The 17,036-nt window shown below is 35.6% G+C and overlaps 2 protein-coding genes across 4 annotated transcripts in view; one reads left to right on the top strand and one right to left on the bottom strand.

Moving 5' to 3' along the window:
* Nucleotides 1-17,036, bottom strand: part of LOC141484280 (cytochrome P450 9e2-like) — a 32,648-nt gene that overhangs the window by 13,905 nt on the left and 1,707 nt on the right. For 2 of the 3 annotated variants that reach the window (XM_074179362.1, XM_074179363.1), the window contains exons 2-5: nt 15,525-15,737; nt 12,042-12,205; nt 8,225-8,556; nt 2,660-2,864 (exon numbers count right to left, since the gene is read on the bottom strand). In XM_074179362.1, the coding sequence (XP_074035463.1) occupies nt 2,660-2,864; nt 8,225-8,556; nt 12,042-12,205; nt 15,525-15,727 (904 nt within the window). In that variant the 5' untranslated portion in view covers nt 15,728-15,737. The remainder of the gene's footprint in view (nt 1-2,659; nt 2,865-8,224; nt 8,557-12,041; nt 12,206-15,524; nt 15,738-17,036) is intronic. The other variant, XM_074179364.1, reaches the window with a different exon arrangement.
* On the top strand, nt 1,717-4,222 carry LOC111508873 (uncharacterized). The gene is made up of 2 exons (XM_074179370.1): nt 1,717-2,548; nt 3,736-4,222. The coding sequence occupies exons 1-2, from the start codon at nt 2,527-2,529 to the stop codon at nt 4,026-4,028; spliced, it is 315 nt and encodes a 104-aa protein (XP_074035471.1). The 5' UTR covers nt 1,717-2,526; the 3' UTR covers nt 4,029-4,222.

Below are 17,036 nucleotides of genomic sequence, written 5' to 3'. Positions count from 1 at the left end.
TGTGGAATAAGAATCAGATATCATTCACATGAGTTCTACTTTGAATGAATGATTATAAATTGTACTCACATAGAACACTGTCACCCTCACTGGTATACACCGATGTTTCGCCTTAAGACACTTGCCATAAGGCTCTTCAGTACCAAATTGGGTAAATTTTCGTTATGTGGACACCCGGCAATTTTGAAAAAATTTTTGACTGTACTTACGTATTTTGAGGCGTAGATTACGAATCCAAAAGAAAAAAGCGGCGCTCTCCCTTATTTAAAAAGTTACGGCCCTTCAAAGTTCAGAAAAGGGCAACTTTTTAGCCTTCTTTTTCACTAAATAAACTATTTGAAAACACAAGCATTCATTCACTAGGTCACCTTTACACCTTATTCCTCCTTCTTTAACACTTTTCACTTCAATAATCAACATTTTTCTTATAAAAAACTCAATTTAAAAACGAATGCTTCTCCTGGTGACATTATTCTATTTTTAGGTTAGTTACTAGTGACATTTCGGAAAAAAGCGGTTGGTATTTGTCGTCGTCTACTATTTCAGATTCGTAATACACCACCAAAAACCAATTTACGATCTAAAGAATGAAGGTAAAAAACATTTGAATTACTTCAGGAATATGGACTGCATCAGTCGTACCAACCATATCATCAACCTTAAAAACGTAAAATACAGTGATATGTAACCAAAAAGCAGCTCCGTACATTTTTTAACATTTTTATAAGAAAAATGTTGAGTATTGAAGTGAAAAGTGTTAAAGAAGGAGGAATAAGGTGTAAAGGTGACCTAGTGAATGAATGCTTATTTTTAAATAGTTTATTTAGTGAAAAAGAAGGCTGAAAAGTTGCCCTTTTCTGAACTTTGAAGGGCCGCTTTTTTCTTTCGGATTCGTAATCTACGCATCAAAATACGTAAGTACAGTCAAACATTTTTTCAAAATCGCCGGGTGTCCACATAACGAAAACTTTCCCCAAATTGGATAACATTATAGAAAATACACACACTTCATTCATGAATTACGATTTTGAATATCAAGGAATAAGCTTGATCTGCTTATGTCATCGATGACATCGTAATGACATTCATTCACCTACTTGATTTAATCCTAGCCAAGAGGAATCTTATTTGAATTGAAGGGGTTATATTTTTTAGGAGTGATTAATTTTTTTGGGAAAGAAAGTTTATGGCTTTCTACTACTCCATCTGGTAAATAAAAAAGGGATGAGAGAATCTTCCAAAGAAAGGAAGGAAGTAATCAATTTGAAACTCTATACATGAATGTGTAGATCATGCAAAGAAGTAACTTTCAGACGCAAACTGAAAGAAAGTCCTCCTGAAACAGCTACTTTCATATAAACATCGATGTCATCGATGACATAAGCAGATCAAGCTTATTCCGTGACATTCAAAATCGTAATTCATGAATGAAGTGTGTGTATTTTCTATAATGTTATCCATTTTGGTACTGAAGAGCCTTAGGGCAAGTGTCTCAAGCCGAAACATCGGTGTATACCAGTGAGGGTGACAGTGTTCTATGTGAGTACAATTTATAACCATTCATTCAAAGTAGAACTCATGTGAATGATATCTGATTCTTATTCCACAACAAATGTTTGAAATACAAACTGAGTAGAGAAACGTATCTTCTGTATAATTCAGTGTTCATATAGAAGTATTTGTTTCGAAAGAATTATTTTCTTTCGTGTAATTCAATGTTTATATGAAAATAGCTGTTTCAGGAGGACTTTCTTTCAGTTTGTGTCTGAAAGTTACTTCTTTGCATGATCTACACATTCATGTATAGAGTTTCAAATTGATTACTTCCTTCCTTTCTTTGGAAGATTCTCTCATCCCTTTTTTTTGTATCAGATGGAGTAGTAGAAAGCCAAAAACTTTCTTTCCCAGAAAAATTAATCACTCCTAAAAAATATAACCCCTTCAATTCAAACAAAATATCCATATTGAAACAATTTCAGCATCTTGATAACGGCAATTTTCAACGAGAACATTTGTTTAAAACTTAAGAGCGGAGTACGTGAATGACTACACTCATATTTTTCAACAACAGAATGTCCATTTTGATATCTATTGTAACTCAATATTAGTTTATTTTATGATTTTCACTATAAAGGGTTTAACAAAAATCGCGACAAGCGTAAAAAAATGTTTACGCTTGAGAAAGCTATAGAATAGTGAAACAGGTGTCGCGGTTTTTGTGAAACCCTTCATAGTGAAATTCATTCAATGAACTGTAATAATGACTTTCAATATGAATTTTCATCAAGTATCAGCCAGTTCTATTCAATTAAATCTATTGTGCCTTAACGCGGAGAGATGCATCACTAACATCGCGTATTAACCTTGAAACTTTGTCAATCAATCTCAGACAAATGTTTTTATTGTTTTCAATCTGATAAGTTTCACAATAGCAATCTTTCAGTGACTGGAATCCCTTCTGTAGGCAACAATTCAACTCGTTCTACACTAGACTTTCAAGACATTTCTCAAGACAAGTTATTTCTTATGATATTCTCTGCTTTCCCAGGTAACATTCATTTCGTATTGTTATACTGAATAATACATTCATTCAAATGATCACTTCATCAACGTGTAACCAACTCCGACCACAAAAACCAACATATCATCAGTTACTCACCAATATTCGATTCTTCGACTGTGGCAAATCCTGTATCCACACCAATATTTTCTTCTTTTTGCTGTATCCCCTTCCTTGCTTCCATCAATAAATGAATCATATCTGGCCGAATAATGTTATTTTCCTCTCGTGTTTTAATGGTATCATTCACAAGTTCTCTAAAAAATCGGCCTTCTTTATCACCAATGAATGTTATTCTCAGAAGCTGAAAATAAATCAGTTCGAAAATATATACTGTCAGTATAATGTAATTAATTTTCTGAAATTGAGCCATAAGAATTTGTTAGGAATTTTTTATAGTAAACACAAAATCGATAAACCGTTTGAATGAAAGTATACATTTATCGAGCGAGAAATTGGGTCATTTCTCGTGAGAATGAGCTTTATTCGTGAAGGAAATCCTGAATGAAATAACTTAAAAAAAAATTTCAAAAATATTTTTGTTATTTCAATAATCAATATCAGAGATATGAACCGCCACATTACAAATTTTTAGTAGAGTATCCTTGTCTTCAATTTTTCATGTTTTCATTCTTGTTCTTCATTAGAGAAAAATATAAGTTTGACTATTGAGAATACATTTTGTAAATGAAGGCCCAGGAGGTGAATTGTCAAAAATGCTTCAAATGGTCTCAAATAAAATTTTGAGAATTGTCGTTCGGAAAGGGGAGACAGTTAGTTAACGGAAAAATGAGCAGACGCTTTTCGACCAAAGATGGTAGTGGATTGGAAAAAAACAAGTCTCGATTATAGACAACAGACGAATACCAGGGAACAGATCGGTAGCGTCTATATGTTGTCAGACCGACGGCATCTAGTAATGTGAGTTCAGATCCCCAAAACACGTTGCTGAAATCCAACTTGTAGTCATGGTGTGAGCCTACCTACACATCAATGAATACAGCCAATAAATAACAAATTGTCCGTTGTCTCCGGGTGTGTATCTACTGCACGCTCTCCCGGAGACCGTATACTAAAAACCGAGAGACGAATCCTACGAAACATCTATAACCTCCCATTACGATACCCTTCCCAAGACTTATATAAATATTACTCCAACCAACTTGAGATTTCAGGAACAACAAGGATGATACGCTGCGAAAGCCATGAGAAGCAACAACACCGCTGCCATCAGCACCCACACCAACCCTTGGACGCCATGTGGAGGCCCCAGAAGGATACCGAGGAAGAAGCTCCCATTCCCCCAGCCAGCAGTGGAAGACTGGGAGCAGTGGAAGACCCGACGGAGCAAATCCAGGACATCCTAGAGGAGTACCACTGGCGATCTGATAGAGGACAGCGCATGGCCTGGAACACCCTGAAGTCTCAGGCATACTTCCCTCGATCCAACATAAACCCAATTTCTTAAGAACAACCACCGCTATGGACCCGGACACTCCAACAAATTATGCAACTTCTAACTCCGAAAATTTTAATTTAAATTATTTGTAAAAAAACCCAACCCTCAAGAGGCATTACCCTTTAACAGGAATCCCCTCATATATTTTTTTATATATGTAACTTATTCTATCAATCCGCAAATGAATAAACATTTTTCTCTCTCTCTCTCTCTCTCTCCGGGTGTGCAGGTTTTCATACCTGACGTCTGCTACAGCAGATATCGAACAACTCGATATCTTGTTAAATTTTTATTCCAGAAAAACAATTTCGAGTATAATTTCAACTGCATCTTCAATACTCTTCCATAGAATTGAAAATTTTCAAATTGATTTATTATTTGTGAGATACTTCATCTTGAAAGCTATCCCTACTTTTCGTAATTTGCTTAGCAGTTTTTGAGAAACTGCCTCTGGAATATTGTAGTATACCAAAATATTATTTTCAAAATGAATAATTTTTTGAATGTGGAATGATTTCTAAAACTCCTCAATGAAGTTTACTCTTGTGATTTTAATGATGTGAAATGATGATTTTCTTGAACAGAAAATTGTATCATCAGTTTCCTTATTGATGCAGAAAATTTGTTCGGAATAGTGATTTATCAATACCCATCAATAATTTGCGAAAGTTAATCCCTAATGGATTATGACTTTCACAGCTAATTTTACTTTTAAGATGTCTTCCAGAGGAAAACTCATTCAATGAAAAACCTAGCAGGTATCTTATAGCGACACAGTGTACCGGGTCATAGCCTCTATACGAAGTCAATTCGAATGGCATGAAAACTAAATACCTACCGAACGTCAGCAGTTTCTTTGTATGACATGGACAGCGTGGTATAATTTACGAGATCTAATCATCATTTTCATATGGAAGGTTTTATATGGTAACAGCTAGTAAATTTATCAACACCGATACATTGGTTTTTTATCTGGATTTTCGGATTGACTTCGTATTGACAATACATTAATACGACATATTCTTGTGACATTCATCTCGGATGAGTAACCTAGTATCATTCCGTTGAATAATGAAATAACAACCGTTATCAGGAAATTTTACCACAAAAATAGTTGGGGAAATTATTTCAGCCACAGGTAAATACAAGTATTTCCCAACTGGAAATTCACCTATTTCTTGAATGAACGTTTGAAAGTATCGAGAAAAACCAGTATTTTTTCATTGACTCGAGACTTCAGGTTCAAAACTGACGAAGTTCAATACAATCGTTGAACCCGTATATTTGCATCTTAGGGTGAAAATTCCTGGTTCACTTTCTTGATGCTTATTTAGGCTATACAAAGAACCTACCTGCATATTTCAAGATTCCAGGTAGGTTCAGTAACTTCGATTGTACGTTGATATAAGAGCGGGCAACAGCTACTGATTTACACTTTTACTTTAAAAATACAGTAACTGAAAAAATATGCCAACTGCACCAAGAAATGAATAGCTTTGAGAATCGAATTATGTTACCTATGAAGATATTAGCATAACTAACATAACCGTCAATGCCGTCTGCTCTCACACGTCTGTCCGGGATCGTGTCGCGTTCTCGGCAATAGCGCTTCATTGCTTAGACCGCCCCTCTACCGGCGGGCGCGCCGCGCAATGACTTACTTTGTTGCGTCAAGTTAATCTTATCGTGATAATAAACAATTCGTTCAAATTACTTGGTGTGAAAAACAGAACACAGAAAACAGACAACAATTTACAAATTTCTATTAGAATGCGACAGATATTCTCGAGGGTGCATTGTAAAAATAGTATCCAATTTAATTGTATTTATGGTTCAATAATTTGCATACAGTGGCTACCCCGTAACTTTTATTAGAATAGACTTTTATTTAGAAATATTCAAGATAAACAATCTTACGGTAATTATCTACACGTAACTCCGAAGGTATAACCCGCGCACGCCAAGATAGATCTCAGGGGGCAAGAATTTTTCCGATTTACTCAATACTTATCGTTATATTTTGACCAAAATTTCACAAAATCTTTGTAAATTGTACTCTACATGTTACTCTGATGTATAAGCTGTATTTATGTGGAGTTTCATCTAAATCCGTTCAGTCGTTAGGGCGTGAAAAAGTCATAAACATCCATCCTCACAAACATTGACATTTATTTCAGTAAAGATATCATTTCTTTTCACCCTTTTTGAGAATCAGAAATTAAAATAATGTTTTCAAGTCGCTTTCCTGATTCATTGGATGGAATGCATTTTTTTAATCGAAAGTTTTGTTGAAATATATTTTGAAATGTGATATTCTCATTGAAAACTTGTAATAATTATTTATATGATGTGAAAACCAAGAATGTATAGATGAGACAAAGCGAGCTATCAGAACTCGTTTCAAGATACACTCAGTACATCTAGTGCCGGTCAACATGCTTTGGAGAACGGTCATAGAGTAACTGAAACTGTTGAGATCTGTATGGTTTCGAGAGTATGATCAACTTTATATGAATCACTCTGTTGAAATTGTTCAACAAAAAAATTGGCCACAAATGTTTACCACGAATCATTGATGTGTGTCGAAAAGTGAAAGTGTTAGATATAAATATAAACCAGTTTCAGAGTACGGAATTAGTGAACCTCATCTCCTGAAGATGCCGACTTGGTAGGTGAAACGAGTTTCAAAAATAGCATTGCAGTTCCGGTATTTGGGAATAGGGTTTTTTCTGCAGTCGGTTTTCAACCCATTTTTCCGATAAAATTACTTTATTCCTGTCGTCTATGGAGTTGATTGCATTTTTATGAGGCATCAGCAAAAAAAAAACATCGCTGCCTTAGAGCTAATCTCGATCAAAATCTCCGCGATCGATTAATGGAAAATTTTAGGTGGGTAATATTCAAATAATCACAGTGTACACTTTCGTTTCAGCTTGAATGAATGAGTCGGGATATTTCAGTATTTTCAGGATATAACTATTTTTAGAAATTATTGTTAACATACAGCTTTCGATGTAAACATATTTATTGAACAGGCATCTGGATTAGCGATTAAGATCAAATTGTGTCAACATTTGAACGCTGTCCACACACAAGCGTAGCTGAAATCAACAGTGTGAGTCGATTGGGTCACACCCGTTCACTTATTTTTTCATTTCTGCGCCATGGTTGTTCATAAGTTACATTTTGCTAAATGTCTCGAGAATTATGAATATTTACAATTCAACTACTAGTACATTCAGGGACGAAAAAAAATTTCGACAGTAACAATTTTGGAAATTTTAAAATTATTAACGTAGCCGAAATGGAGATATCGGGAGTATAAGTGAAGATTGAATTCTTGCAACCGAGCGGGGGGTAGTCATTTTTAACAATTCTTGTAGATTAAGAAACATTACATGTAACTTTTGGTAATAAATTGTTATTGTCGAAATGTGTTTTCGCTTCGTATCTTCAAAACAAAGCGCCCTATCAAAAATCATCAAGGTAGAAAAATTCCTAGAATAGTCCAAAAATTAGTCCCTGGGATTTTTGCCGCATGTTTAAAAACACCCTGTAGAAGAGAGACAAATCTCCAACCTTTCAAATGGAAATCTCACATCAAAGTGTGTTTTTTGAATACGTTATAATATATTTTCATCAAGTATTGATCAGTTCTATCATGCAATTGACGAAGACTCACACCGAAACTAATAGTCATTCTAACTTGGATCAAACATGAAAAGTGACGGAACGCATCCAGCAGGCCTCAAAAAGCATCATTACTCCTTCACCCAATGAAAATGAAATGAAAAACAGTTTAAATTTTTATCAAATGTGTTTTCTTATATTGAAAATGGTACCGATGGATACGTAAACTCAGGTGACTTCATTCAACGAGTTTGGTGAAATTTCTTTTCTCATGTTCAAATTGGTAATCAGTTTGTACGTGAATACCAATATAATCATAGGTATCAAGTTGAAAAAGTCGAATTGTTAACTCATGTGAAGTTGTAATAATTTGGTAAAATTTGGTCAGTATAATACTCCTGAAAGAACTGTTGAATAATAAAACACGTGTTACGGTTTTGTCTACTTTCCATGAAGTATTGGCCACTTTCACCAGACATTTTCAAACAGGTTTCATACTGTTAATGATACCAAAAAGAAGAAGAGGATGAAACAATCAACATATATTTTTTCGTTGAAATTTAATGTTCTCTCACCTTTAGAACTTTTGGTATCAGAAGAAACCCCATAATCTTCATTCTTTTCCAAAATTTGCCCATACTGGTTAGCTCTTTTCCCCTCAAATAGAACTCATTGTTTGGCTCTCCAAGTGAGTCTACTTTCACACCAAATGCAGCAGAAGCTATAACGTCATTAGCAAAACGTGTGAAGGTATCCTTCATTTCCATTTCTATCATTTCCTCATCTTTCTTGAGAAAATGATCTGCAAAGTCCTCAGCACATTTCGATATCAGAACGAAAATTGATCGCATTTTGCTGCTGGTGAAGGATGGACTGAGAATAGGCCGCATATCTCGCCATTTCTGACCTAGAAAAATTAAAATCCATTAGTTTTTATCTCTAACTGAAGACGAAGAAAAAGGTTGGGAAATTTCATGTAATAATTGTAGTCATCAGTGGACGAAAAACATATGATTTGTTTGAAGGTGATTGACAATGTTTCATGATGAATTTCACTGAAACAACTAAAAAAGAAGAATTGAAAATGAAAAGCTGAAAATAACAATTATATTAAGCAAAAATAACCTGAAATGAAATAAAAGTGAAATGAAATACAAGTAAAAATAGAACAATTAAAAAAAATAAAGAAATAAAAATGAAAATAAAATAAAAAGTTAGGAGATTCCAAGCCACGTTAGTTCACGACGTTTCGATTGTTGGTATCTACAATCGTCTTCGGGTGATGACAGGACTGATTCCTCCGAGAGGTGACTATTTATGGGTCGTTCGAGTAATTTCACTTATCCCCGCTTTCCATCTTTTCCGCTTCACTGGTTCAGTGGAAGATGACCGTTTTGCGGGAGTTGGCCATTTTTCGCTTGATGATGGGTTTCCATATGTTGCGTATCTCTACGCTAGCTTGGCTGACTACGTTGTTGGACAGCATATATGCGGCTTCCTTGAATTTTCTCCTAAACCAATGTTCCTCTCTGTGTATGATCTCAGCTTGGGACCACTCGATTTTGTGTTGATGGATCCAAACATGGTCTGCTATCACTGATTTGCTGGTTTTACCTCGCTGTGTGTGTTTCTTGTGCTCTACAATGCGAACATTCAATGGCCTCTTAGTTTCACCAATATAGGATTTTCCGCATTCACAGGGTATCCGGTAAATGCAATTCTTGGAATCGCAGTCCGCGTTTGGTGGCCTGGTTTCGTAAGGCTGCTACGGATGGTGTTACCAGATCTGAAGCGGGTTCTGATGTTGTACTTGGAACCAATTCTTCTTATCCTCTCCGATAATCCTCTGATTTAGGGAAGTTCAAGCATTGGTTGTGACGGCATCTCTTCCTTACGAGGCTCCCGCTGTCTTTTAGCCAAATTCTTTTCTATCATCGCTTTGGAATAGCCATTCCGCTGAAGATAATTTTTGACGACGTCTAGTTCCTTCTCGAGATTTTCCTTCGTATTACAGATCCCGAAAGCACGGTCTAATAGAGTCTTGATGATTCTTCTTTCAGTCGAATGATATTGGTTGGATTCGTGACAGTGAGGTCATGTAGCAGCTTTCTTCATCTGGCCTGCCTATTTTACAGAGGTGACATCATGGTCAGCAATGGCTTTTCGGAAGTTCCGTTACCAATCTCTGGTCTATCGAGAAAGAATATCAATATTTTTGTCAGTCTTTATTCATTTCAGTTTTCTAAATTGTTTTTTCTAGTGACTCTTCATGATTCCAGAAAAAGTCACTGATCCCGAAAAAGCGGTACTGGCTTTGTGACTCGTTCCATATACTTTATGATGTGACTAAATTACTCCATTTTTCTGTGACTCATAAGTGAATAACTTCAAGTATGCCGTCGTGGTTTGGAACTGTATCTTAACGTTTTGTCAGTACGAGTGGCTGGCTTTTTCAGAGGTTTATTCATCTTGATGGTTCATCGATAACTCGGTGAACCGATAACTCGGTGAACCATGCGCCAGTGAACCATCGGTGAACCATCAAGATGAATAAACCTCTGAATAAGCCAGCCACTTGTGCTGGCGAAACGTTAGGGTACAGTTCCAAACCACGACGGTTCAATCCTGATTGAAGATCGTAACACTGAACTTCAAGTATTGTGAGATTGTTTGATGAAGTATATATTCGCCATGAGGTTCTCTTCTGAAAAGCTTTTGAATATAAACTGAGAGAGGAGAAATACATTTTTTTTTAGAAAGGAACGTTTTGGCTTTCTACTCCTCTATCTACATACAGAAAAATTGTGGGAATCTTCCAAAGAAATGAAATATGAGATATGTAGATCATGCAGAGAAGTAACTTTCAGACACTAACTGAAAGAAAAAGCCCATAATGAGGCACTCAGTTAATTCATAAAATTACGACTTCATGTTACGAATTAATTATATCTACTCCTGTCATCGATAACAGTACATAATGACATTCTTCCGATTGTTTGATTCAATCCCAGCCATAGGAATTTTGTTTGAATTGAAAGGAGTATATTTTCAGGAGAGATCAATTTTTTGCGAATCAAAGGTTTTGGCTTTCTACTCCTCTATTTTCATATAGAAATATTCTGAAAATCTTCCTAAGAAAAGAAAAAATCAAATAGTTCCAAAATGAATTATTCACAAAGATGTGTTCATCATACAAAAAAGTAACGTTCAGAGACGAACTCAAAGAAAAACCCCTCTCGAAACAATTACATTCGTTGAACATCAAGTCATATGAAAGAATTACCTTCGAACTAACTACTTTTATATGGACATTTGATTATACAAAAACACTTCTGCATGTACTTCAGCTTGGAAGGTGATAAGAGTTGAGTGGTATGTGCGTTTACGGTGAGGACGAAAGTCTTACTTTGAAGTCTCATCAGCAACGAACGATTGAGACTTCGAGATTTACTTCCGTCCTCGTAGTAAATGCTATTATGTCAGTCGTAGTAGCAGAGGAAACGTTTGGTACTTCAGATCCCATTCGACCATAGCCTACTAGCTTGAATTTCGTTTTCTTCATCGTGAAAGTAATTACGAAGTATATTACGCAGCTGTTTGATGCTTGACCTCTTCTAACTTCACCTCAAAATCGTTTCTTGCTCACATTACGCCTGTGAATCTCGAAATGGTTTTCAGTAAGATAAGATCCACACATATTCACGTATGTGTTTGCTATCCGGTGAATCCTAAAAGCATTTATTGTTTTTATTCCACTGCACACATGTGTATTGGTTTGAAGCACCTCCAAAGTATGTGAAAATCACACTGTGTAATCGAAAGTGCACAGTAGTTGCACTTTCTGTAACCCCAGTTTGCATTGATGGTGGTTATGATCATGTTTTTTTCTTTATGGTGGCGATCAAGTCATCGGTTTTCATATAGAAAACCAAGTCATCCAATCGACTAGGTTAGGTTGGGTCCAAAGTGAGTGGGTCTATTCGATCCTCCACCGTAACCCGAAAGGGTTTATTGTGGTTCATCCAATCAACTAACGCCAACAAAAACTATTGTTAACTATTTCACCTAGTCATATTCATATTCTCGATGAAACTATAATAAAAAGTCATAATTTATTCATTTTTTGAGATTGTTACTTCAATTTCTCTGAAAATCTCGACTGGGTTGTGAAATTTAGAAATAATTGGATATAAAAAATGAAGTCGTATTTCATATGAAAAAAAAATCAGCATGATTGACAAACTATGATTCGTGATCTTAGATCTGTAAAATATTGAGTAATTCCTAGAAAAAGTATCGGAAAAAATAAGTGGTTCTCATATTGCAAAGTTTCAATGTTTTTTATAGGGCTAATTCAACAACTGGGCAGTCATATGGGGAATGATATCATACCGGTCAATGCCAATAAGTTTTTGGCCCATAATGGATCTACATCTTCGGAAATTATGCTCCTGTGGTCCATAAAATGATCAAATTCTTTGACTGTGATTTGTTTCAGGAGGTCTAAGTCTTTAATCATCAAACCTGGCTGGAGAAATTGATATATCCCATGATATCTGAAAATAAAAGAAGTTCGTAGTTGAACTGGAAGAACTATCTTTTATTCAACTATTGAATCAAATCAAAATAACTGTTGTAATGCAATGTGAATCTGTTGAGTGATAACATAAATGAAGAATATAGTGATTTGAAAGTAGTTGATACTGTTGAACATAACAACTTTATATTTTGGAAATATCGTCAGTTTAATAATTATTTTACATGTGTACTGGATTTACAAATAATATTTGACAATATTGCAACCAAATACAAATATTTTGTATCAGTCAGTGGGCTATGCTTGAAGACTGGCAGTAAACAAATCTAAAGAAATGAACTTAAAATGTTCAAGCCAGTCTTGAATATACCTACACAGTAGGATGAATAGACTGACGCCTATCAGAAAACGACTACAACCCTGGCTAATACCACGACAGGCATCAGTGCAGAAATCTTCATAGAAAATTTCCTGCATATGCAATTGGAAATACAACTGGAAGAGTTGACCTTCAATTTTGGAACGGGCACACTTGCAGACCGGTTTCGGGCTCATTAGCCACTCATCAGTGCAAGATAGTGGCCATCATAGACCTGAAGTCAATGATATTCCATAATTGAAAATCGGAATTCTTTAAGAGTATTTCATTTCTCTTCCTAAGTTGGAGCGAACAACAAAATGTATTCAAGTATAGCCCACTGACTAATAAGAAAGTGACTAATAAGAAGAATTCAGTTTTTCAATTATAGAAAATCATTGAATTTAGGTCGATGATGGCCACTATCTTGACTGATGACTGGCTAATGAGACCGAAACAGGTCTGCAAGTGTGCCCGTTCCAAAATTGAAGTTCGACATAAATGTCCAACGTGTTTCACTTCTTACATCGTATATTTCTAATATTATTGCTGCAATAACAACACTGTGCATTTCATTAGTACGGACTTCCATTCTCTAATATGATATAAATTGATTTGAATTCCCTCGAAGAATCTGTGAAAAATAATGAAGGTTAGCTGAAAAATAACAATTATATTAAGAAAAAAACTGAAATTACAATGAAATAAAATACAGGCAACAACCAAAACATGAAAAAATTGAACTGATAACACGTGATGAAAATTAAAAAGTATTAACAAGAAATGAAAATCAAAATTAAAAGATTCCAAACCAAGTTACTTCACGACTTTTCGATTGTTAACATACACAATAATCTTCGGGTGATAACTAGACTTATTCCACAGAAATCTGACTATTTATAGGTGATTCGAGTGTTTTCACCTATCCCCTCTTCTCTCTCTCCGTTTCATCGGTTTCAGCGCGAGCTGACCGTATGGCGGGAGTTGGTCGTGTTCCGGTTGATTATTATAGAGGTTTCCATATGTTGCGTATATCTACGCTAGCTTGGCTAAATGCGTTGTTTGGCAACATATATGCGGCTTCTTTGGATGTTCTACTAAACCAGTGTTCCCCCTTGTGGATGATTTCAGCTTAAGCCCACTCGATGTTATGTCCAAACATGCTCTGCCATTCCAGATTTTCTGTTTTCTCCTCGCTGTGTGTGTTTCTTGTTCTCGGCAATACGAACTTTCAATAGCCTCTTAGTTTCACCGATGTATGATTCTCCGTACTCGCTGGTTACAATTCTTGGAATCGCAGTCCGCGTTTGGTGGCCTGATTTTCGTGAGACTGATCCGCATAGTTTTCTCAGATCTGAAACAGGTTCTGATATTGCAGTTGGACCCAATCCTTCTTATCCTTTTCGACAATCCTCTGATGTAGGGAAGTACAGGTACTGGTTGTGGCGGCTTCTATTCCTTGTGGAGCTCTTGCTGTCTTCTAGCTAAAGCCTGTTCCACCATCACTCTGGAGTAACAATTCCATTGAAGGTCATTTTTGATGATGTCTAGTTCCTTATCGAGACCTTCCTCTGTATTACAGAGTCCGAAAGTACGGTCTAGTGAAGTCTTGATGATTCCTGTCGTAGTCGATTTATGGTGGTTGGATTCCTTGTTCAGATACTGTCCTGTGTGGGTGGGTTTTCGATATACAGATATTTCCCATTTAATGTCAGCTCTCTTCAGCAATACGTCTAAGAATGTCAATTGGTTGTGGACTTTCTTCTACATTGTGCAATTGATGGAAGGACTCACGTTGTTGATGTGCTTCAGAAAGGTATCTAGTTCTGGTCATGGTTCTACATTATGAAGATGTCGTCCACGTATCTCAACCAGACTCGCGGCAGATCATGTTTGGACTCATCAACATAACATCAAGTGGGCTCAAGCTGAAATCATTCACGAAGAGGAACACTGGCTTTGAAGAAAATTCAAAGAAGCCGCATATATGTTGTCCAACAACGCAATTAGCCAAGCTAGCGTAGAGATACGCAACATATGGAAACCTTCAATCGAGTGGAACACAACCAACTCCCGCCAGACGATCAGCTTCCGCCAAAACCGATGAAGCAGGGAGAGGGAAGAGGGGATAGGTGAAAGCACTCGAATCACCTATAAATAGTCAGATCTCTGTGGAATAAGTCCAGTTATCAGCCGAAGACGATTGAGGATGATAAAAATCGAAAGGTCGTGAAGTAACTTGGTTTGGAATCTTTCTACCTTGTTAATAATTTTTCAATTTTTATCTCGTGTTAATAGTTCAATTTTTTATTTTTTTAGTTTTTGGTTATTGCTTGTATTTCATTTCACTGTAAATTCAATGTTTCTGCTTAATATAATTGTTATATTTCAGCTAACTTTTTTGGAATTTCATAGATTTCTCGGTGATTTCAAATCAATTTATATCATAGTAGACAATGAAAGTCTGAACTAATGAAATCCACCATGAATCATTGTCAACCACCTTCAAACAATACCAGCATTCTTGAAAATTATCCACTGTGTAAATCTGACTAACAAATGTAAATGTAGCACAGAAGCATATATACAAATTTATGTAATGATTAGACTTTATACAGAATAACCTCTGCGGGAAAGATCTGTTTTTGTTTGCACAATATACAATATATTGCTGATCATGTTATGGCTTTTATCTTTCAATATTAAGAGTTTTATTCACTTATGAAAGGAATTTCGAAACTGAGAATATTTGAATGCTAGGCTGAGCTACTGCCCCTCCGAACTGCAGAGGCCGATATTAGATGTTCCTGGTGAAACAATCGGAAAACGATGATGAGTTATCGTAAATGGAACAAATTAGCTGAGCCAGTAATTTCATATTCCAGATTTTGACAAGCAAAATCCCAGAACAAGTTTCTATGCATTTCTTTTTATGAAAAATTGATTATTCGATAGATGTATTTTCAGATTCAAAACTCACCTGGAATCTGGAAACTGGTTGTAACATCTAACGAACATATCCAAGAAACTTTCCTTACCAATGGTCGTAGACCAGTTATCTCCAAATAACCAAACTTTACTTGTTTGTTTCACTCCCCGTTCTCTCCAGTAGTTCAACGGTTTAACGCAAAAGTAATAGAAGAGAGCGGCTAATATAGCCACTCCAAAAAGTAATTGCAGCATCTGATAAAATCTGCGAATATAAGATAACTATAATGTAGAAGATCAAATTGTTTTGGTCAGTGATTTGTTTGGGGGGTTTATTATTATAGCCATATATGTTCAAAAAATTCATGATTATTTTGAATATAATGTAGATTTAAATACCTGTATCGGGTCAAAAAAACATTGCAAACCTAATAGAATACTCTTGTTAATAAAATTTCGTATTTTTTTATTAATTTTTTCTTGTTTTTACACAAGTTTCATGTTGCGGATAATTGAGTTATTTAAAAAATAATAACTCGACATTTATTTCTATTTGAACTTGAAATTCGTCTTGTGGAAAAAATTAATTTGTTCTAGTGTCTATGAGTTCAGGAAATATCGTTGAAAAAATTGAAACCAGAATTTGAGAAAAATTTAAATTCACTTAATTGATTTTTCTCAATTTGAACAACGTGATCGTAGCGATCATATCATCAATATCAGTTGACACTATCATCTAGTCTACTTCCACCCGTGACATTGATTCAAATAGTAACCAATGATAACTTTTCAGAATTTCATGGTGAGGATTTGAAATTTCTACTATTTCTTATATGTTCAGATAAAGTAAGTAAGTACTGACTAGTAATTTTTTCCATCTAGAATGTCAAAGCTTCAAAAATTTTTCAAAGCCACATTCTTGTAGAAAACGTTAGAAAAAGTTTTCCCAAATCCAAAATAACATATTGAGGTAGGTAATAATACGGGATATGGTGGTGTTCACACCACATAGCAACAACTGAAACATGTGGTATCTTTTGATCTGTTTCAACTGCATACGATACTTTCATAGTGTGAGGAAGTTTGATCATATCTCTGCTGATTTTGATGAGTTTGGATGGCTCAGACTCAATTATTTTTTAGATGATTCAATTCACAGTCAGCCTCCAAGTAGGCCTACTCAAGTTGTGAAGTTTTCTTCCTTATATGAAAAATTTATATGGCAAATTTCCGATATGCGGTTGGTTACCTCGTTCATAGGCAGATGGTGTGATGACAAACTTGTTTGTCTTTCGCTTCAGCCCAGTTTGAAGAATGATACTCTGAAGGAATTCGATTTTCAATTACCTAAAATCATAAACTCTATGTTAATAATAGACACTACCTTGAAAATCGATTGAAAATCGATTGCGGCCGTAGCATCGCTAATAAAATATGCAGGAATAACTTCTGTGAAGAATCCTGCACTGACATCTATCGGATATAATCCGACGTCCTTCGTGGTATCAGCCAGGGGAATAGTTTTTTCTGATAGGTGTCAGTCCGTTAGCCCACAGTATAGGTA

This window comes from Leptinotarsa decemlineata, unplaced genomic scaffold, assembly GCF_025532065.1.
Source record: "Leptinotarsa decemlineata unplaced genomic scaffold, Ldec_3_MD MMD2_tig00005462_RagTag_RagTag, whole genome shotgun sequence".
NCBI lineage: Eukaryota > Metazoa > Arthropoda > Insecta > Coleoptera > Chrysomelidae > Leptinotarsa > Leptinotarsa decemlineata.
The sequence above is the reverse complement of the archived record's forward strand: the minus strand, read 5'-3'. Positions and strand labels throughout refer to the sequence as shown.